This window comes from Meriones unguiculatus, chromosome 11, assembly GCF_030254825.1.
Source record: "Meriones unguiculatus strain TT.TT164.6M chromosome 11, Bangor_MerUng_6.1, whole genome shotgun sequence".
Taxonomy (NCBI): domain Eukaryota; kingdom Metazoa; phylum Chordata; class Mammalia; order Rodentia; family Muridae; genus Meriones; species Meriones unguiculatus.
In genome coordinates, this window is record NC_083359.1 from 23,244,321 (window position 1) to 23,268,062 (window position 23,742).

Sequence of the window (23,742 nt, forward strand, 5' to 3'; positions counted from 1 at the left end):
GAGGACTTAACTGAGCACACCAGACATGATAAGCTCAGCACCCTCCCTTGAACCCCATAAACAGGATGTTCAACATTAGATGGCAATGGACCCACCAACCTGTCATGTGGCTGCCCACTGTACAGTCAAGACATCAACAAGCAAAGAACTCCCAAGTGTCTGAGGGAGTTCTGTCTGAAATGCTTCATCTCAGCATTGCATTTTTGACATAGCTTGCTCACATTGCCGTCTGTCTATCCATTTATTGTTCCTGATGCTGCCCTTTCTCTTTATGACCTCCATAATCCCACACTTCCTTTCTGTAGCTCAACTCAGTCCTATAGCTTGGCTTGAATGGCTGCCTCCAGCAGATCTCTAGAAGGGCTCATTATCTTGTTTCTACAGAGATTCTTTTTTTATATTTCTAGCAGCCTTTTGCCTTTGTCACCAACAAAACCTTTTGGATTCCTGCCAACCCCACCTTCACAGCTTTTAAACCTTTTTGTAACCATTCTGTACCACACAAATATGTACAAATGTGTGGATATGTTTGCTGTGTGATATGTAATGCGTGGTCTGAGAGTTATCACTAGTACTTACAATTCAAAGACAAGAACTTGCAACCAGCCAGCTATCATGGAATTCAGGAGCACTTGACAAATTACAATCAACAAAACCAATGCACCTTGTGAATCAGTTATTCAGTAAATTCTGCTTTTGTGGAAAGACACCGTCCATCTATGTTCTATAGAACAGCAGTGCATATTACATACGGTAGTACATAGTATAATAGTACAATGATTCATTTAGAGTTTGAGAGAATAATAAACTTAAATGTTAAAATACAAAACCCTGCCCTCAAGGAAGCTGTTGAGAGAAAATGGCAGCCAGACCTAGAACAAAGCTCAAACCTAGATGGTTGGAGAAGGGATCAGTCTGGAAGGCACTTGCCTTCCAAGTGCAGGGATCTTCAGTCCCCAGCATCTGTGTAAAAATGCATGTATGATGGCATGTATTTGTAGTCCCAACACTGGAAGGCAAAGACAGGAGGATCTCTGGGGCTCATTAGCCAATAGTCTAGTCTACTTAGTGATCTTCAGGCCAATAAAAGAGGAGGGTAGTGGACTTGAAGATGACACCTGAGCTGAGGCTGTCATTTGGCTTTCTCATTCACAGGTACATGACCCTCTCCCCAACTCCCACCTCCACCCCAGAATATACACATATATGCACACACTCACCCACTAAAAAGGTTTTTGTTTGTTTGTTAGTCTGTTGTTGCTGTTTAAGGCCAGCCCTTTTGGGGATCAGATTTTCACTAGTGTACAAATATTACTTCTCTATGCTACTTCCTAATCTGATGTTCTTAGGCCGACAGTTAAAATGAGGATCTCTGAAATGTGGCTATAAGTGCCAGCCCTCTGTTTTTGCAGCTGTCTGATCTTGGATACCAATATGTTTCACATAGCAAAGGAGCAGAGGAGAGAATGTGCCTCCCGGGTAAGGCTTCCACTAAAGACCAAATACTTTGAAATTAGAAAACATTGAAGCTAGAAGATATACGTACACAGAAATGCCTTATAAAATAAATTGCATAAATCTAGAAGTCCTTGAATAGAAAATTGAGCCACAGCTTTTTTTTTTTTTTAACATTACATGATTTCCACTCCTCGACTAAAAAGTGGAACCTCCACAGACTGAGGAATATAAAAAGGAAAAAGCAACCAAGGAGCAACAGAGGACTAAAGAGCCAACACACACACATACACACAACACACAAATGAGCGCACCTGTCTGGAGCAATAAAACCAGTGATTGAGAGGCCTACAAAACTGTCTAGAAAGAAGGTTATGAAAGCTCTCAGAATCTCCTCCTCCCTAATGGTAGAGAATTACAACGGTAAGGTTTTAAAAGCTTCTGAATGTCCTAGAGTTTGTCATTTTGTCACTTATCTGCTCTTCCCCTAGTGTGCTCAGCAGTTTTTAAAATATCATAAAACTAAAAAGTACATATTTTCTTAGCAAGAATATGGAGTTAGCAAAACACTGATATAAATGGCCTCTTATTATCCATCTGAACTAGACTCAAACAGAGGGTTCTGAGTGGGCTGCAGCAGAGATATAAAGAATAAAAAAAAAAAAAAAAAGGAATCCCTTGTCATTAACTATCATTTACCAGTCAATAATTATATACTAGGTCCTTTTCTCTCGCATTTCTTCTCTCAACAGCCCTGACATGTGCACCACTATCATTACGTTTTATATTTCGAGGAGACTGTGATTTAGAAAAGGATGAAGAATGTAATTCACCTGAAATTATTAAAAATAAAGAGAAACCACCACAAAATGGTGATATAGCCATGTGACTCCATGGAGCTCTTTTAACACCTACTAGAGGCCATACAGATGGTTGTGTGGAACACTAAAGAAGGGATGGAGGAACCCATATGAAGGAGGGCTAACTAGGGACCATGTCACATGAGTCTGCTATGAAGCACAAAGGGTTGGAGAATCCTGCCATGGCTACATCAGAGAAAGAAAGAAAACCTACGTAAGACCTTCTTCATAGTTTGTATTGTTATTTGGTTATATTTACAACCAAATTATAATTTCCAACCATTTGGGGCATTGCAGCAGTTTTGGAGAGTCTAATGCCACAGATGAAGTTTTTGATCTGTCGCAGATAGTAAGCAGAGAGACAAAGAGGTGAGAGGCTGGATACCCCCATAGATCTGCTCCTGTGACCCACTTCTTCCAGCTACTTTTCATCTCCCCAAATTTCCAGAACCTTCCAAAAGAGCATCACTAGGGGCGGGGAGACAGCCTTGCTGTTAAGACTTGCTGTTAAGAGTACTTCCTGCTCTAACAGAGGACCGGACTCAGTTCCCAGAACCCGTGTAGGGTGGCTTACATCTGCTTATAACTCCACTTCCAGAGGATCCAGTGGCCTCTTATGACCCCTGTGGGAACCCACACACATGTGGCATGTATTCACACACAGAGACACATATGTAGATAAAATTGCATCACTAGCTGGGAATCCTACATGAGCTTTTGAAGAGCTCCAAAATACTTGATGTTCAAACCATAAGCCAGCTATTAGAGGTAGACTTTCTGGACCTGGCACCTGAAGAGTTGCTCTGAATATCTAGCAAAGAGATCCTACTTGAAGTAGTACACAAAAATACATTAGTATTGGACCCAAGACCTAATACATGTTAAACAAAACCCAATTTCTTCCATAATGACCTGTGATATAAAGACAGATATTCTTACAACATGGTCCTCTTTCACAGTGTAACCCACAGACAGGGAAGGAAGAACTCTGCCTGCTGGGATTTGGCCACAGAGAAATGAAACAACAATTATCAGGGAGAGAATAGAGTAGGGAAAACATCAGATGAGGTCTTGATTGCTTGTAATTCGATATAAATTAGTTTAAGATTTGAATGAAATAAAAGGAAATAGTTACATGAACGTTCTGCCCATCCTCCATCATCTTCCCCTTCCTGCTTTCTCTTTTGCTGAAAAACAGTGCCCACCTTTACCCCCTCCTGTGAACAGAGAATGACAGATCCTGTCAGCCACTCTCCTGTAAGCTGTAAACTTCTGGCTCTGATTTCTATCCACCCCTACGGTGAGTTGGTACAAGTCAAAGATTTTCAACATCAAATCCTCCTCCTCTTACTGCCTCTTGATTTACGGTCCTACATTAAGACCCATCATCTCTCCTCCACTCAGTCCTGTCCGTCGCCCCCATCCCATCTTCTGAGTCTCTCTGGGAGTGATGCCTCATTGCCTCCTCCACACAGTTAAAGGACAAATGTTTTCTCCAGCAAACACAGAGAAAGATACTCTGACTCAGTCAGAACAAGAGAGGAACAAGATGACATGTTCTTGGGGGACTGGAAGAACAAAGTGAACAAATGGTCATATCAAGTGCAGGGAGGATATGGAGAGGCATAACAAATGTGGGAGGAAAAACAAACTGGCTCAGCCTATCCCGAGGACAGTTTGATAAGAGTTATTAAATTTAATGGTGCACTTTTTTCCCCATCATAACATCTCTACTTCATTACCACCTCTCCTAAAGAAGCACTTGCATAGATGCTTAAGGAAGTACGCAGGCTGAAGGAAGTGCATAGAAATGCTGTCTGTAACACAAAAACAGCAGGGCAGCTGAAATGCCAATCAACAGGTAGTGAAACGGCACACAGCAGCTTAACATGACAAGGCAGATCTCCCTGCGGAATGAGAAAGGAAGTGGTCTGATGTAAAAATGAAGGGAAAAAAATGCAAAGGCTTCAATGTTCAGGGCAGGAAGAAGCCGAGAGGCTGCCCTCTGCCTTACTGATCACAGAACTGATGAGGCGCTGTGGAGGAGAGGGAGCTTGTGACAGAAACTGATGAGCCAAAGTGCCAACAGCAGAGAGGGCCTGCCACCTCCAGTGGAAAGTCCTCGTAAGATTCCTCTTTTTAAAATATGTATTGCAGGGCCGGACAGATGGTTCAGCAGTTGAGAGCACTGGCTGGTCTCCCAGAGGACTCAAATTCAATTCCCAGCACCCACACGATGGCTCACAGCCACCTATAACTAGAGCTTCAAGGGGTCCAATCCCTCCATGAGCACCCCCACACAAGCAGCATTCACTCACACAGGCACATACATGTTCACAATTGTGTGCTCAGTGATGACTCAGTGAGTAGAAGCATGTAGACACAAACGTGATGAGTTTAGCTGCCCAGGACCCAGTTAAAGGTGGAAGAGAAATGACTCCAGAACCTTGTCTTCTGACCTCATGTCATGTCACAAAGGTCACTATTTACACACTGTAATAGCAAATAGATTTAAAACCTATGTAAGAGTATAAGAACATACAGTTTTTACTCCAAGTTAATTCTTCTTTGCTGGGTGCTCACATAACAGAGCTTTGTGAGAAACAGAATAAATAACAAAAGCAATCAAGGGAGCCCAAATAATGGGGCTTTTGATGATTACAAACAAGAAGAATGTATATCTCAAATACCTTTAAGTTTTTAACTTCAGTACTGGAGATAAGTTTTATAAGGTTATTCTCAATGGAAGAAAAGAGAATCGCACACAAATAAATAAAGCCATAGTACAAAATTATCTAGAATGTTCCAACAAATAATAGGGATTATGTCAGAAGGGGCTGGGACTTAGGACAAATTGCATGAGAGAATTTTGTTTTCCATTGATTTAAGGTCCTTGCAATTTAAAATAAATAACAGGATGAAAAATAAAAAGGAGATTTTTTTTTAACTACTATGCTGGCTTCGAGTCAGAAGCTGCTGAGAAGAAGGAAAGGCCTCATGAGAGGGGCCTTGGAAATAAGTAGATAGCAGAAGACAAGGATATTTCACTTTCCTCCTGACTAGCTGGCAGATGTGGGAGGCGACCACAGTGGAACCAAAACAGCTGATTCCAACAGCCATAGACAAACACCAGATTGTTCCCAAGGCCAGACACAAACCACTCACTGGCCAGAGAGACCTCCCAGACCTCAGTGGTGAGGTGAGTTTCAAACTCATCCGTTTTCTGTGAAGTTGCTGGTGGAATCCAGGCTTTGGATCTTTGGAAAACAAAGAGAGGACAAAGACCTCCTAAGTGTCTAGCCAGAAATATAACAGAAAATGTGCCAGAGATGGCACGTGCGGCCCCCAAACTCCATGAATTAAAAAGGATACTCGCCTACCTCCCCCCCTTCCCTCACCGTCCTCCCTTCAGCCCATGAGAAGGAGTCAACCACACACACTCCTGATGTCAGCATGCTCTGGGTGGACACCATGGCGCTAAGGACTGGGGTCATCTCTGGACCACTTTTATTTAGTGCTTGTGTCTCCCTAGCCCAAGGTGGAAGGAAAAGTCTAAGCAGTAAGTTCTGCATACCTGTGGATCTGAGTAAGTCTCTGTCTGCAGAGGTGGTCACCGTGCTTCTTTGAGAGTGTTTGGATGCAGAAAGTGTTTCTGATTCTAAAAAATAAAATAAAAATATAAATATAAATTCAAAATGCTTTAAGCTGCTGAAAATAATAGTAACCATATCAACAATGTGGTGGGTGAGTGGCATTCAGGCCTATTTTTTATTATCATCTCTGTTCTTATTGATACATTTCCAGTTTTTCTCAATAACCGAAGATAATTTTTAGAATTAAAAATAAAAAAATAAAACAGGTGACAGCCAAGCAGTGATGGCACATGTCTTTAATTTCAGCACTCAGGATGCATGGACAGGTGGATCTCCGAGTTGGAGGCCAGCCTGGTCTACAGGGCGAATTCCAGGAGGCAGGGCTACACAGAGAAAGCCTTTCGCATAAACAACAAAATATCATAAATTTTGTTTTAAGATGACTATTTTCAGGCTGGGAGATGGCTCAGACAATATAAAGTACTCGCAATTCAAGTGTGAGGACCTGAATCTGGGTCTCTGGCACTCATGTAAGAAGCAGGTCATGGTATCATGTGCCTGTAGCCTCAGCAGGGGAGGCAGAGGCAGGCGGATCCCTGGAGCATGCTTCCAAGGTGTTCCAGCTGAAACTATGAGCCCCAGGTTCAGTGAGACCCTCTGTCTAAAAAAAAGTTGAATATTGATTGAGGAAGGCACAGAACATCAACCGCTGGCCTCTATACACATGGATGTACCCACACATACAAACACACACACACACACACACACATAAATATACACACAAACACACACACTCACACACAGGATGATTGTTTTAAAACTCAAAGGAACAAAAAGAATATACACACAAAATTTGATTAATTAAGAACTCAAATATTTTAGAGACTATTGAGAGTGTACTGGAATTAGCCAACTCAATATTGGAAAGCTGTTTGAATTATCCAGACATTTTGAGTCATCTGGATTGCTTGGAAAAGCACTTAAGCTACCTCACATGACTTTCTTATATTCATATTTCATAATCAAAATCATACTGGGAACCTTGGGAAGTCCCCAAGCCCTGGAGGTCACTCAGGGTTAGAAAAAAAAAAATCAGAATAAAATAGAAAGAAGTAAAGTTAAGGAACAAGGACATGGCCTGGAGAGATGGCTCAGAGGTTAAGAGCACTGGATGCTCTTCCAGAGGTCCCGAGTTCAATTCCCAGTAACCACACGGTGGCTCACAACCATCTATAATGAAATCGGGTGCCCCCTTCTGGAGTGCAGGTGTACGTGCAGACAGAACATTGTATACAGAATAAGTATTTCAAAAAAAAAAAAAAAAAGAAACTAGGATATAATTGCTTGACTGTCAAGGAATATATCTTATATTATTTTTTGAAGATTTTATTATCCTATATTATTATAGAAATCAGTTTATTATATTTTGATACATGCATAATATATATATTTATTTCATTTACCCCGTTATCCTGTCTTGTCTCTTTCCCAATCTTGCTAATCCTTTCCTCTTCTCAATTTCTCTCTCTCTCTCTTTTCCTTTCTCCTCTCTCTCTGTCTCTTTATATCTCTCTTTGTATGTGTGTGTGTGTGTGCATAACTGAGTCAATTAGAGTTGCTCACAGGAACGTGGGTAATGGGTCATTTACAGCAGCATGGGAAGCTTACCAATGTCTACACTACTGAAGAAAGTGTCACTCCCCGGCAACCATGAACTGGGAAGGGGTGGGCATCATGAAACTCCTGCTCTTAGAAATTTAAGGCCAGCAATTAGCCACTTTATTTCAGCAAATCTCAAATACTCCCTATGGATATTTTGCTCCTGAGAGGATAGGCCCAATTCTGAGTATAGTTTGACTCAGAATAACCTTCAGTACTCAGATTCTGAAAGACTCCTCAGAGGTCAAGTAGAGAACCTAAACAGCTGACTTTTAAAAAATATAAAAGAAAAGAAACACACACACAAGTGCACGTGCTGATCACTGGGTTGCCCATTGTAGAAGAATTCTGTTTCAAAGGAAACACCACATGTCTGATCAGCAGAAGGGAAAGAATGCACAATTTTTACCTGCAGTGATGGAAGACCTTTCTGTGACCACCTCAATTGCTGAAAAAGGTGTGGTTTGCTGTGAGGAGGATCCGGGCGTTGTTGAGGGGCACGTGGTTGCTGCTGTAGTGAGGACAGTGGTGGCCAGTGTCTGGGGCAGTGTTGAGACTGTGGGCTCAGGTGTGGTCATGACTGTTGTTGGAAGCAGCTCTGTAGTGGTCACGTAAGGGGTGGTGGTTGGCTGAGAGGTTGTTGTTGGTCTTGTGGTTGTTGTTGGTCTTGTGGTTGTTGTGGCTGTAACCAACAGAAGATGCATCTGACACCAGGTAGAGTTGGGGGATAGGAAACACCACAGACACATCTGAGATCCTTCCGTTCTATTGGCCTCTCTTGGTCCATTGGCCTGGACCGTTCACTGCAACTGAGTTTATTGCCTGCATTTTTGTCCTTTCTGGTCTATTTGTCACATTCTGGCTACAGAAATATTATAAAAAAAAAATCACACATCTAATTATGCCCATGCCCTGCTTAAAACTTAATCAGCCATCCTCCTTGACTAGCCAATAAAAGAAACAAATGAATCAACAAACAAGCAAACAAAAACCTCAGCCCTGCTCGCTGCTCTGCAAGGAGCCACCTGCCCTGCTATCTTTCCAATCACATGCTGCTTGAAGGGAATTATCTCACTTTCCTCAGCTGAATCAGCCCTTCCTTCACTCTCAGATCTCAGCGAGAAGCTCTCTTCCATGCAGTAACAAGTCTTCTCTGTCTCACGCTCTAATGCTTGAACATCAAGGCATCTTGCTGTATTTTTACAACTACCCACTTATTTGTCTGTTTAAAGTCTGCTCCTCCCACCAAACTATCATCACCACAAGGAAACCCAGATTTTATTCTGCTGATTCTGTTCTTATTCATGAATCTGATACCCATTACGGTGTCTGGTGTTGTACAAATGAAGCAATACATAGAAGTGAGCTCACAGCCAGGAGTCACAGAGTATGCCCATAGTGACTTGTTCCTCCTGAGGCAGGAGTATCTCCAATTCAAGATCAGCCTTGGCTACATAGAAAGTTGCAGGTCAGCCTATATGCTACATGGTGAGACTCTATTTCAAAATATATTAAGTGAGCCCTAATTATGCAACTTGTGGTGAGGATATAGACTTTGTTATATGTTGACCACTGATTTGTGCTAAGCCTTCCTACTTCATTAACATAGATCTTGAAGTCATTAGCCACAGTTTACTGTATGGCTTTCAACCTCTCCAGGATATGACAAATCCCTATAGGCTTTAATGAAACAGAAGGATCCCATTTGTTCACATAAAAATTAGGAGGCCTGAAAACACTGAGCCAATTTCTGCAAAGTAAGGAAAAGTGTCCAGATAAATAGTACCTTCCGTTTCCAATCTGACTCTTGCATTTATCCCCTTTCCCATTTAGGAGGCTGTTCTGGCTGTAACTAGTATGGCGGTTTCCCTGGCCACACTACATGACACCATTTGAAAGACAGCTTCCCCACCCATTGCTCAAGTAAGCACAGCATCTTCACCAACACCCGCCGAATGACTCTGTTACCACAGAGCAGAAAAGGCTTTCTCAGAGCTGAGTCCCATTCTGCCCTCACCTCTCCTCAGCTCCAGGCGCACCGTCTTCTTGACATCATTGAACCAGCCAGGCACTTCTATACGGCAGCAGTACATGCCACTGTCACCTTGATTCGTGTTTGAGATGGTCAGGGACACATCGCCCAACCAGATACTCCCCTGAAGTGCGTATTTCACGGACTTCTGGGTGATGACTTTTGTTCCGTCCGTGTGGAGAAGCTGCTCTTTGCACTTGGAATTAGGACACGCGCCTTTGCCCCAGCACATGCTGTTGCGGCTCATGGACCAGGAGGGGTACTTACAAGGCAAAGTCACCGACTGGCCCAAAACCCCTCTTACTGTATCCTCTGAGGCAGCTGGTGCTACAGGAGAAAGTGAGAAAGCTGTTATGCAGACAAAATCTCTCAAATAACCGCAGAGCAGTTGAGCATGCCTGTAATCCCAGAACTCAGGGAGGCACAGGCAGGGAGACCTCTGTGAGTTTGAGGACAGCTTCATCTACAAAGAGAGTCCAGGCTTCAGAGAAACCCTGTCTAGAAAAGCAAAAACAAACAAACAAACAAACAAACAAAATCTCTTGAATATACTGCACCATTTGTGTACATATAGAGGCTTCTGGAAAGATGAGGGAGCGTGCTCTATTTCTTTAGGACAAACGTTAATGAGCTTGCCTGTGCTCCTGAGCTCCTAAGTCCCCAATCTTCCACCCCCAAATTGGTGACAGGTGGTACTGAGTCTCTAAATGCCCCTCCCCAGCAAGGCCTCTTTGCCAATTTAAACGCTCCTATCTCTAGTACCATTCAGTAAATCAGCTCCCAAATGAAGAGGCCAGACCCTATAATCTAGGTCACATGTTTCACTTAAAGCCATCCAAAATCTGTGCCTGCCCCCCACCCACTCCAATCCCACCTTACTGCACCTCACTAAGTGGATACTGTGTGCTGCTGATTTGAATGTCTCCAATGAGTTACCCAGCCCAGACAGAAATCTGACAGGAAAGAAAACTGCCAAGTTTCCGTCATTCTACTCTTCCCTGTCCAGGAGGTGAATCGGGATCTGCTTACTCTGGATAACCTATTTTCTTAGATAATACGAAACTAGAGGATTTATACTTCTTGACTCAGTTTTTAAAGTGTGTGTGTGTGTGTGTGTGTGTGTGTGTGTGTGTGTTTGAGAGAGAAAGAGAGAGAGAAAGTTGTGTGCGTGCTACATTGAGCGTGTGATGGTTAGACATTTGTGAATCGGTTCTTTCCTTCCACCTTCACATTGGTTCTGGGGATTGAACGGTGGTCTTCAGGCAGCGGTGCTCAAGCTGTGGGTTGTGATCCCAGAAAGATAATCAGAAAGCAAAGATATTTACATTATGATTCATAATTACAGTTATGAGGTAGCACTGAAATAATTTTATGGTTGGGGGTCATTATGACAGGAGGAACTGTGTTAAAGGTTCCCAGCTTTGGGAAGGTTGAAACCACTGTTCTTTCCCTTTTGAGCCACCTTGCTGGCCCTAACTTATTTATTTATTTTTAAAATTATAATATATATTTGATGAAATTTGTCTTCCATTTTTTTTCCTCCAATTTCTCCCCTCTTGTCCCCACACCCTTCCAACCTTTTGTGCTTTCTTGTTTAAAATCCTAAGTGATTATCAGTATAGTGTTATCAGTATGTGCATGCATGTAGGGCCATCTGGTAGAGCAGGGGTAGCCTCCCAGGGGCCACATCCCTCAAAAACAAAAACAAATAAGACCAAACCTGCCTGTCCCTCTCCTAGGGGCGATCGATTGTCAACATCTCTCCTAGGCATGGGGTTTCATGCCCAGCTCAACTGTGCTGGCATTTTCTCTGCCTTGATCTCATGCTGATTTTATGCATGTAGCCACAGCCCCTGTCTCACTTATTTCCTCTTCTTAAAAAAGTTTTATTTGGCTGTGGTGGTAGTGGTGTACCCCTTTAATCACAGCACTCTAGGAGGCAGAAGCAGGCAGATCTCTGTGAGTTCAAGGCCAGCCTGGTCTGTAAATCGAGTTCTAAGATAGCCAGGGCTACACATGAAAATCCTATTCTGAAAACAATGAAAACAATATATGTTTGGTTTTTACTTAATGCAAATGAGTATTTTTGCCTTTTGTATGTTTGCCTGATGGTACGATAGCCAGAAGATGGTACCAGATGCCCTGGAACTGTAGTTATAGGCAGTTATGAGTTGCTGTTTAGGTGCTGGGAACCTGGAAAGGCAGGAAGGGCTCTGAACAGCTGAGCCATCTCTCTAGACCCCACCTTTTAGTCTTAATGGGCAAATAATAATAATTATATATATATAATTTATAAGATGCAATGCAATATTCTGAACTATGTTCACAGAAAGGGGGACAAACTTAGTTAACATTACTATCTTGCCAATGCATCATTTTGTGATGAGGTGTTAAACTGATTGAGAAAGTTTGAAATAGGCACAGTTATTCTGATACAGTCTCTTTCATGAAGTGGATAAACAAAGTCATTGCATCTTCTCACAGGCTCTGATTTAGCAAATGCCTAGAAAGTACCTGCTGAGGTAGACAGCAAGCTCAGGAAACCAGTGCCTCCATAATGGAAAGAAAGGATTGGAACTGGGTGTAGAAGTCAAGAAGGATTTAAACTTCATAGTGTTTTTTTTATCTTTTTACCCAAAAGTTTCCATATTACTCACCTAATTAAAAATCACTACAAAAAAAGGAAGCAAGAAGCTTCATGTGGCAGAAAAATCCCCGCTCGGATAACATTGTGAACGTCACTCTAGGGGTCCGTGTACATTTGGGGGTTCTTGAAGGAAAGCCACACTCTTCATCATTGCAAGGCCAGTACTTGCCACAAAAGGAGTTCCAAGGTTCATATACCAACAAACACCATGAAACTAACCTAATGGAATTCCTAACAATTTTAGAATGAGGAGCCACCTTAGAATGAGGAGCCACCCATATTGGATGTAGAAACACAACAAGAAACTTTTCCTTCAGATATGAAATTACTGGGGAGAAGATAAATCAGAGCAACCAGGTTAGTTCCTCGCCTGCAATTATCTGGCGGGAAGGTGGCCTCTTTGCTGCTGCCAGCTCATTCCTTCTTTGGAAAGTGGTCAGCCACTGTCTTCGAAGTTGACCATTTGAGTGAAGACACATTAAAACATAAAGAAAGAAGCCAGGCATAGAGTTACACATCTGTAATCCTCATTCTAAGTAGGCAGAGGCAGGAGGCCTGCAAGCTCGAGATAGTCCGTGCTACCTAGCAAGACTCTGGCAAAGACAGATAACAGCCAAAGGAGGGAACAAAGAAATCAGTTGACCAGGTGCTGACTTCTTTAAGCAAGGCTGGAGAATCCCATTAAATCCTTGTTCTGGCACAGATGGGACATGGTGACGTAAACTCCAGCAACTTTTTCTGTAGTTTTACTATGTAAAAACAAACAAACAAACAAACAATCAAACAAGCAATCAAACTGCTTGGTCCAGCACTCAGAGGGTAAGGCTGGAGAGTACCAAGTTGAAGTCCAATCTTTGATTGTTAGACACTGTTTCAAATAAATATAATTAATTAATTAATGCTCGGCTAAAATTCAAAGAGAAGATGTGAAAACAAAAGTGACTGCTTTCATTCCGTAGATTACTTCTGGAAAGCCTATGCACTCATGACATCAAGTGCCTCGTCCACCTTCTGGGAGGTACAATGTATCTGGGGATAGAGACTGTAGAGTGAGCACTTAGTATGGTGACAAGTTTTCTAATACAGGAACTTCAGAGATAAGAAGTCAGCAGAAACCCCTAAAGCTAGAATAGGAAAAGTTTGAGTTTCCTGGAGACCTAGGTTGACCTCCTCTATTCAAGAATGAAAGAAAGAGAGGGAGAGGCAGAGGAATGCAAGACACTTTCACAGGGTCAGCATTAGTGACTGGAAGGGCTACAGCCATGAGCTGACTGGTTGCTGTGCACCTCAGGGTGTCCATTCAAACTCACTGTTTGTCTGTGTTAGTCAAAGCCTGAAAACAATGTGCCAAAGAGAAACCTCCCCTTACCTGGGCACAGTGACACATGCCTGAAATCCCAACACTAAGGGGGCTGAAGCAGGACTGACGTCCAAGCACCCTGGGCTACACAGTGAGATCCTGTCTCAAAGAAACAAAAACAATAGCAGGGCATGGTGGTGCATGTCTTTAATCCCATCCCTGTGAGTTTGAGGCCAGCCTGGTCTACACAGTGAGTCCTAGAACAGCCAGAGCTGCAAAATAGAGAGACTCTGTCTCAAAGTATTAAAAAGGAAAAAAAAATAAAGAAGAAAAGGAGAACTATAACTCATTTTGAAATCCCATCCCTAGCAAAACAAAATTTAAAATATGTCCCCTGAAAACAAAGGGAAAAATAAGAATCTAAACAAGTACTCTTAACCGGACAAATCACTTGCTTCTTGCGCCTACAGATGAAATTTCTCACAACTGTTCATTTGACACCTTGTTTCTAGGTCTTCGGTTAGAAATAAGAGTTAATTAAACTATTTATTTTACTCTGGAACACCCAAATCATTCTCTAGAAAAATCACTGCGTAACAAGATGAGGAAGAAATTCTATAAAAATGCAAGTCTAGAAAGAGGCAAGTTTTAGTGGAACCCTGAAGTCTGCCCACCAAGGGGCCCAGAATGGAAACACCCAGCACACTTACTCAGAGACATCCACCAGATCCCCATCATCAGCCAGAGAAGGAGAAGCCCCTTGGACATTGTGACAGGAGTCTTTGTGTCTGTCAAAACCCATGCCTTATATCACAATTACTGCTGACAGGGTGGGACACTGGACTTTCACTTCCCTTTCTGCATTACAATCTTCCCGTTCCCTCATCCTGAATGACCTCTCTCAATCTGGGATATGTGATCAAAAATGCTGAGCACTTTTCTCATGGCGGCCAGTGAGTGTGTGCAAATGTGTGGACTGACAATACGGTGTCAATGTGCCTCTATGTCCTTTGTCCTGTGTGTGTGCCTGAGCATCTGTGTGTGCTTGCTCATGTGCATGTGTGTCTGCATAAACTGTGCAGAAGTTACTCTTCCTCATGGTGGCCAAAGCAAAGTTAAACTGGCTTTTCTGGAACTCACTATGTAGACCAGGCTAGCCTTTACTCCTGGGAACTCACCATGAAGCTCTCGAAACCTTGCCTTCTCAATGAAAACTGAAAAGTTAGGTGCAATCCATCACCAAAGAAACCCTGCTACCTACATTGTCAGAGTTTATTGGAACAGGAGAAAAGAGCCCCAGTAGAGGAAGCTCACTATGGTGTTTCCAAAACAGACCCACCCATGAGCAGACACCCAGCCTACCACTACCCAATGGGAAAGAGCATAAGAGATAAATTGGAAACCAAATGCCTGAACAGGATGGTTTTGTAGTTCTTCAGGAGTGTATAAATAGAGTGACATACCCAACTCTACCTAAACAAGGCAGAGGAAAAATCAGGCCAATCTTTGCCAACCAGATCGTAATTAGGACCAAAATACAGTGTAGAATCTTGAAACAGAAAAATAACATTAGTTTGGGTTTTTTTTTGTTTGTTTGTTTTTGTTTTTTTTTTTTTTGTTTTTTTTTTTTTTTTTTTGCTTTGTTTTTGTGGGGTTTTTTTGTTTTTTTTTTTAGAGAGGCGGCTCCATGGTTAAGAGTGTGCCTTAAAGATGGAGCTGGTTTCCGCCTTCCACCTTCCCGATGGTGAGTGCTCTCTGTCACGAACAATTCCACATTTGGCTAAGGCTGAGGATCTGGCTCGCTTCCATGTATGTGGACCTATCTGCATTGCCCACGTGGCATGCCTGGGTTGGCTACCCAGAGGCTATTTAAGCTGTGGGGTGGCTTTCCCCAGGGTCAGATGATTGTTCAAGGTTCCTGAATAAACTGCATTGAAAAAAAAAAAAAAAGCTAAGCAAAAAGGAGGACCTTGGGTCCTCCTTGGATCAATCCTCATTCAGAAAGGCAAACAGGACTGACATCAGAACAGGGAGAAAACAGGGATCAGGACAAGAGCTACCACAAAGGGCTTCTGCAACACTCCACCCAGCAGAGTATTAAAGTAGATGCTGAGACTCATAGCCAAAATTTGGGCAGAGTGCAGGGAATTTTATGAAAAAAGGGGGAGATAGAAAGACATGAAGGGGACACACAAGGAGAGCAACAGACCAAAAAATCTGGCCACAGGGGTCTTCTCTGAGATTGATACTCCAACCAAGGACCATGAATGGAGAAAAGCTAGAACCTCTGCACAGATGTAGCCTATGGCAGCTCAGTCTCCAAGTGGTTCCCTAGTAATGGGAACAGGGGCTGTCTCTGAAGTGAACTCAGTGTCCTGCTCTTTGGTCACCTCCACCAGATGGGAGGCAGCCTTACCAGGCCACAGAAGAAGACAATGAAGCTAATCCTGATGAGGCCTGATAGGCTAGGTTCAGAGGGAAGGGGAGGAGAACCTCCCCTATTAGTAGGCTTGGGGAGGTGTATGAGATAAGATGAGGGAGGGAAGGTGGGATTGGGAGTGGAGTAAGGAGGGGGCTACAGCTAGGATACAAAGTGAATAAACTGTAATTAATTAAAAAATAAATAAATTTAAAAAGAAGAAACAAAAAAGGTTAATTTCAATAACACAGTAAAATATTTTGAATAAAGTGCATAATACAATTTCAAGTCAAAAAAAAAAAGAGCACTTGCTGCTTTTGCAGAAGAATCAGGTTCTGTTCTCAGCACCTACATAGCAGCTCGTAGCTGTTTGTAAATTCAGTTCTAGGGAACCCAACACACTCTTTTGTCTTCTTTGGGTACCAGGCATGCATGTGGTATGTATAAGCAAGCAAATACTCATACACATAAAATAAAACTAGAAAAAGTTATTTTAAAAAAAGACCATTAAGTGAAAACAAGAATCTAGTGAAAGAAGTCTAAATAAAGTTTGGGCTTTGATCCTTTGTGATATTTGGTTATTGATTTATTAGTTATAATAAGTATACTAACCTAATGTATGATATTAATAATAAACTACCACGGGTATAAACCCAAAGGAATGCAAGTCTCTGACATGCATATCCATGTTTATTACAATGCTATTCACGACAGTCAAGATGAATGTCTTCAGCTGGGCATGGTGGTACAGGCATGGACTCCCAGCACTGTGGGAGGCAGAGGCAGGCAGGCAGAGTTCAAGGCCAGCTTGGGCTACAAGGTTGGTTCAAGGTAGCCAAGGCTACACAGAAAAACACTCTCTTGAGAAACAAAGCAAGGAAGCAAACAAACAACAAAAAGATGAATGTAGTGGTCTGAATCAGAATGGCCCCTCCACTTATATGTTTGAATACTTGGTCTCCAAGTATTCAATTGGAGCTGTTTGGGAAGGATTAGGAGGTGTGGCTATTGGAGGAGGTATGTCATTGGGGTTGGGTTTTGAGGTTTCAGAGACTGACTATTCCCAGTATGTTCTCTCTGTCTCTTGCTGGCAGATCAAGAGGTGAACTCTCAACTGCCCCTGCACCATGCCCTTGCTCCTCCACTATCATAAAATCTAACACGCTCAAACCAAAAGCCCAATTAAAAGCTTTCTAATTTGCCCTGGTCATGGCATTTTTTTTTTTCACAGCAATAGAAACATAACTAAATCAATGGGGAACCAGCCTATCCAGTCATCAAGAAGTGACTGGAAATAGGAAATGTGGTATTCACACACAACCACACAACGGGAAAAAAAAAAAACTGAACTATATCCTTTGAGGGGAAATAGGTGGAACAGGAGATCATTTACGTTGAGTGAAATAAGGCAAACCAGATGGTCAGATAACGCTTTGTATTGTTACTTTTACTGGTGAGACATGAATACATTTCTATCCACCCAGAAAGAACACAGTGATCTACCAAAAAAATCATTCCATCCAAGTCCAGCTTGGTGAACCAATGAATGTATTGTTGTCTGTGCCGGCAAGGATAAGGGACTATTTATTAGAGAACAGGCCTGGATTGTGAGCAGTTGCATCAAGTAAAATCTCACCCCATCATGGGTGAGGACTCAGAGGCTGTACCATTTGAGTCCTCCCGTCAGCATCTCCCAAGAGCACACATAAGCTAGAGGCAGGAAAAAGTGGAATCTCAGGGGAGGGTCCCCTGACATTCCCCGCTCACCTCCTTGATGAATGAGAGGAAGACAGCCCTATGGCCATCACATCAGACCTGGCTATCACTATGTTGCTTTGTTTCTCTGCCCCGGGTTGGCATATTTTTCAGGTATTTTATTGTGTTCTTAGATCTACCACCCTTCTTCACCCCAATTCCTTCGAAAACGCCAATTACAGTTAGGAGAGAAAGAAGGTTAGAGGGAAAGTGGGGGGTAAAGTTCTTTTTAGACTACTTCCTGCTGCTTCGGATTGTTGGGATCCTTGGGGCAAGTCTAATCTTCATCATCAGGATGTCCAGCAGTCCAGCAAATCAGCAATAGCAAGAGCAGCAGCAGGATGAACCAGCTGCAATTGTAGGGCAGTGGGGGGGGAAGATCAGGGTGCAAAGCAACCACCACCACAGGCCCTATAGGATTTTCTTATTAATTAATTTCAAACATTCCTAGAATTAAATTATCTGCAGCTGACACAAATCATGCTCCTGTCAGAGTGTAAAACACATTATAGTTAGCTGCTGTGGACAATCTGAAGCAGCCCCACATCACACATCTGGGATTAAAACAAAAACATGGTCACATAACGTAACTGGGTTTTTAAGGAACCCAAATTCTCACTAGAGCCATGACTGCGAGGCCAAAGTCTTTTATAGATCATCAGAACAACCATGATAGCAACAGTCACATCAAGCCTGGAGGAAACAGCTGTAACATAAAGTGCATATTTCCTCCAATACAACAAATTCTGAGTATGTGTGTGTACATGACAGTAGAATGGGGACTATGTAGGGAAAGGAAGAAAAGATGTCTAAAGGAGTCAAGTGAATATAATGGGTAAGGAGAAAAAGCAGGGCTGGAGAGATGGTTCAGTACTTAAGAGTACTGTCTGCTCTTCCATAAGACCTGAGTTCAATTCCCAAAAACTACATCAGATAGCTCAAAATCATCTGTATCTCTAGTCCAAGATCAGATGCATTCTTCTAACCTCTGTGGGCACTACAGACATACATGCAGCAAAATACTTATACACACAAAATAAATAATTAGTTTAAAAACAAAACGATGCAACTATTGTGGCACACCTAAAGAATGTAAACAAGAAAGAGGACTCAGGGTAAGATGACCAATCCTCACTTAGAAAGACAAATGAGAAGGACATTGGATGTAGGAGAAAACAAGTAACAGGACAGGAGCCTACAGCACAGGGCCTCTGCAAGACTCTACCTAGCAGTGTATCAAAGCAGATATTAAGACTCATAACCAAACCTATGACAGAGTGCAAGAAATCATATGAAAGAAGGGGGAGTTAGTAAGACCTGGAGAGTACAGGAGCGCCACAAGGACCAAATATGTCAGGGAACAGGGGTCTTTCATGAGACTGTTTCTCCAACCAAGGACCATGTACAGATATAACCTAGAACCCCTGCTCAGATATAGCCCATGGTAGCTCAGTGTCCAAATGTGTTCTCTAATAAGGGGAACAGGGACTATTCCTGACATGAACTCAATGGCGAGCTCTTCAACCCCCCTTCCCCAAGGGAAGAGCAGCCTTGCTAGGCCGCAGAAGAAGACATTGCAGCCAGGCCTGAAGAGACTTGATAAGCTAGGGTCAGATGGAAGGGAAGGAGGTCCTCCCCTATTAGTGGACTTGGAAAGGGGCAGGGAGAAGATGAGGGAGAGAGGGGGGATTGGGAGGGAAGGAGAGAGGGGGCTAAGGCTGGGATACAAAGTAAATAACCTGTGATTAATATAAAATAAATAAATAAATTTTAAAAAAGAAAGAAAAAAAAAGAATGGAAGAGGAAAAAAAAGAAAAAAGAACAGCAAATGTCTCATTTCTTCTAATATGCAAACTATAGATCTAAACATCTATTTTTATAAATACTTTCATATACAAATATATATTCTACTTAATATGCAAATGTGTTATTAAACACATATTCTAATGAATCTGCTGAAGTGTATTTTTAAATGTGTGTATACAACTTGGAAGAAAGGGGACTATTTGAACAAAGGAAGGATTCCAATGTCTGAGGGAAGGGTGACAAGAAAGACAATTGGAAGGAGAATATGATACATATATATGAACATGCCATAATGAAACACATTACTTTGTATGATAACTAAAAAAAAAATCAATAAAAATTATGTAGGGTTTAAAGACTCCCTTGCTATCTCTGTGATTTTTATGTAAATCTAAAACTGTCCTAGTTTAGATTATAAAGTTTTGCACATGTTCCTTTATTTAAGAAACATAGATGTGAGCAGACAAGATGGCTCAGAAGGTAAAGGCTTGCTCTCAAGCTTGATGATATGAGTTCAAACCCTAGAATCCACAGAGTGGAGGGAAAGCAGCAACTTCAGCAAGTTATTCTTTTTTTTTAATTTGTTTTATTTATTATTTATTCTGCTTACATGTACACCTGCATGACACAAAAGGACACCAGATCTCATTACAGATGGTTATGAGCCACCATGTGGTTGCTGGGAGTTGAACTCGGGACCTTTGGAAGAGCAGTCAATCCTCTTAACCTCTGAGCCATCTCTCCAGCCCCCCAGCAAGTTATTCTTTGCCCCCCACATTCATGTGGTATGTCTACCCCTCCAGTAGTAAGTGCTCTTAAAAACACCAAAGAAATGCAAGTGTCAATAGCAATTTGGTGTCTGGAGTGTCCCATAGACAGGTTTTTGAGAAATTTGCATCCTAAGAGTTCATGGCCAGTTTGTATTAAAGTTCATTATTACTGACTGTCCGCAGCATCTGGTCTTTAGTTCCTGCTTTCTCCACTTCCAAGACTGGTCTCCAGAGAACAGGTCCTTCCTTGTTTCCAGCAAACATGGCTAAAGTGGAGTTGATTTTAATTGTGGCTACGGAGATTGGCTCAATGCTAGACAAGGAGCTCAAACAGAATACATAATAGTGAGACAATAATACAACTAATTATGTATTTAGTGTGTGTGAGAAGTTGAGGTCCTCTTTATTTCCCCCTTGATCTTTGATCTCTGAGGACATGCGTCTAAAACACACATTCACCATTGTGCCTCCAAAAAGCAAAACCTGCCCAGTGGAGAACTGATCAAGCAGAGAGCAGGTAAAGAATGGAGCATGGCTGGTCTGAGTCTATGATTTGATTTGGGTTCCTGAAATTGCAATGAGCCCATAAATTCTCTTTAGTGCTTAAGCCGTTTTGGGTTAGATTCTCTGTTATTTGGAATTTGGACCTAGAAATCCCTTTGCACTAGATCCCAGACCTTGTAGGCACTGCCACCCTGTGTATCTGGCCTCACTTCACCTGCAGTCTCTCTCCCCTATGCTGCTGCTGTGAAGAACGAATAGGCCACTCCTAATTGTCACCTACCATCCTCTCTCCCTCATTTCTATGAAGAGTAGAGGAATGCACAATCCTTCCGCTGTCTTGTATTTGAGATAGCTTGACTGAGGTCGCCAGTCCCTGTCCAGTGTCTTTGTGACACTTATCACATAGTGCAAGTCACATGTGGTCCATCATATAGGTCAGTTGTTAACTAACTCACTTCTGCATAGGGCCAGGGCCAATACTTGACTCAGAAACCTTTAAGAGTAAGTACTCTGCTTTTTCTGTTGGGGCTTGCATCCCTCCCCTATCTCTTCAGATTCTAATATTACCTACAACACCAATAACTCTCAATAAAGCCTACAGCCAAAGGGTGATCCATCTCCAATAGTTTCTCTCTGTGTCTCTGTCATGTCTCTGTCTCTCTGTCTCTCTGATTATAAACTTCCTCCCAAGGCCATCTGTTCATTTCCATCTGAGCTATCTCATTATCATGTGACCTGGAAGAAGTGATTTTATTATATTTGTATGAAGTAGGAAAGTGAATGACTGACATTTTTATTCCTACCACTATTCTCCCACTTTCGATTTCTTGAGGCAGTCTAGTGCAAAAGAGTTCCTGAGATTTGAGCATTTTCTGTAAACCTTCAAATAGAAACTCTCTAACTCAGAGAGGAAAATAGACGCAACCCTATATTATGTATAGCTAGGCCTCAGACCTAGCTGCTAGGAATACACCTTAGCTATATGTTCTAACACTGTGTCTGTACATATAAACCCTGTAATAACTTTATAAAGGATGCAATGTCTTCTGCATTATACCTACATGGAAAGAGGGATTGAAAGAGTTGGGCAGTGATGGCTTTAATCCCAGCACTCAGGAGGCAGAGGCAGGCATCTGAGTTCCAGGGCAGCCTTATCTACATAGTGAATTCCAGGACAACCAGAGATATACAGAGAAACCCTGTCTTGAAAAGAAAGAAAGGAAGGAAGGAAGGGAGGGAAGGAGGGAGGGAGGGAGGGAGGGAGAGAGAGAGAGAGAGAGAGAGAGAGAGAGAGAGAGAGAGAGAGAGAGAGAAAGAGAGAAAGAAAGAAAGAAAGAAAGAAAGAAAGAAAGAAAGAAAGAAAGAAAGAAAGAAAGAAAGAAAGAAAGAAATAGTGGGTGAATGGATTCATATTCTGAGCCATTGGGTGGAGGATATGACAAAGTAGGAAAGTCAAGAGCTACTGTCAGAAATTTTTGCAAGGCTTGACCTTACCTCTTTTTTTTTTTTTTCCATTTGAAAGATACAAAAGAACAAACTCTTCACCAGAGAACTGATTAAGAATTTAATGAAACTACTGATGGGTAAAGTATACAAACTCCTAAGAAACTGGGGAAATGTTTTGATTCATAAGCAAAGGAAACAAAGATGGGAGTAAACATCTTTGAGTCATGTCGACTTAGATGCCAACCTCAGAGAACAGGAGCCAAGAGCTGAAAAAGAGAAATGGAGCCTGGGTGGGTCCGTGTTCTGAGTAGTTCAAAAAGTCAGGGTTGCGTCTATTTTCCTCTCTGAGTTAGAGAGTTTCTATTTGAAGGTTTACAGAAAATGCTCAAATCTCAGGAACTCTTTTGCACTAGACTGCCTCAAGAAATCGAAAGTGGGAGAATAGTGGTAGGAATAAAAATGTCAGTCATTCACTTTCCTACTTCATACAAATATAATAAAATCACTTCTTCCAGGTCACATGATAATGAGATAGCTCAGATGGAAATGAAATTATAGGCCTTTGACAACTGCATTAAATTTGATTTTATATAGATTAGTGATAGTTAATTTAATGGTAGGTTTTGTTTTAGTGTGTGTGTGTGTGTGTGTGTGTGTGTGTGTGCTATGAATTTTCCAGTTCTCTTTTGGACACATGATAGAGTACCATCTCTCATTCTCCTGACATTCAACATCCATGACATGACTCCATGTGAGCAGGCCTGTTGTAGGTCACTTGCAAAAGAGAGCCATTAGGAGTTCTATACAAGGGCCTGGTGAGATAGCTCAGAGGTTAGGAGTACTGGCTGTTTTTCCAGAGGTCCTGAGTTCAATTCCCAGCAACCACATGGTGGCTCACAACCATCTGTGATGATATCTGGTGCCCTCTTCTGGTGTGCAGGTGTACATGCAGACAGAACACTATACACATCAAAAATAAATTTAAAAAAAATAGTCCTATATAGTGACTTGTTTTTCTGCTCTTCTGGCAGAAACTTGATTCTCAATGGTGAAAACCCCACAAACCCATGTGGGAAAGGCTTCAGTCCCAACTTCATTTTTCACCCCTCTCCCAGTCCTCAAGAAAAACAAGAAAAAAGGAAAACAGTGCTGGAGTAACTAAGTACTTGCTCTTGCTGCTCTTTCCAAGGACTCAGGTTCGGTTCTCAGTACTCATATTAGCCAATTAAAATCTGCTTGTAACTCCAGTTCCAAGGAATCCAACACCTCCTGAAGAGTTTAAGTTAGCCTGGATATAGTTAGCCTGAGTATAACTCCATTTTAAAATAAAAAACCATCTTGACGGGGAACTGAATTCAGGTACCAGGAAATATCACAGAATGTACACCTGGCAGAGAACAAAGTTAACTCTCCTAGCAACAGCCTCCAGGAAATATAACAGAATAAATGCTTCATAGAAAATAGAAACAAACTCCCTGGCAATAATCAATGGAAAT

The 23,742-nt window shown here is 42.0% G+C and overlaps 1 protein-coding gene across 4 annotated transcripts in view; it reads right to left on the reverse strand.

The window, feature by feature from the left end:
• LOC110554050 (T-cell immunoglobulin and mucin domain-containing protein 4-like) overlaps positions 1–14,354 on the reverse strand; it is a 31,984-nt gene extending 17,630 nt beyond the window's left edge. For 2 of the 4 annotated variants that reach the window (XM_060363802.1, XM_060363803.1), the window contains exons 1-5: positions 14,257–14,354; positions 9,585–9,926; positions 7,977–8,249; positions 5,890–5,973; positions 5,481–5,572 (exon numbers count right to left, since the gene is read on the reverse strand). In XM_060363802.1, coding sequence (XP_060219785.1) covers positions 5,481–5,572; positions 5,890–5,973; positions 7,977–8,249; positions 9,585–9,926; positions 14,257–14,314 — 849 coding nt within the window. In that variant the 5' untranslated portion in view covers positions 14,315–14,354. The remainder of the gene's footprint in view (positions 1–5,480; positions 5,573–5,889; positions 5,974–7,976; positions 8,250–9,584; positions 9,927–14,256) is intronic. The other 2 variants (XM_021646409.2, XM_021646408.2) reach the window with 1 other exon arrangement.
• Between the last annotated feature and the right edge of the window lie 9,388 nt (positions 14,355–23,742).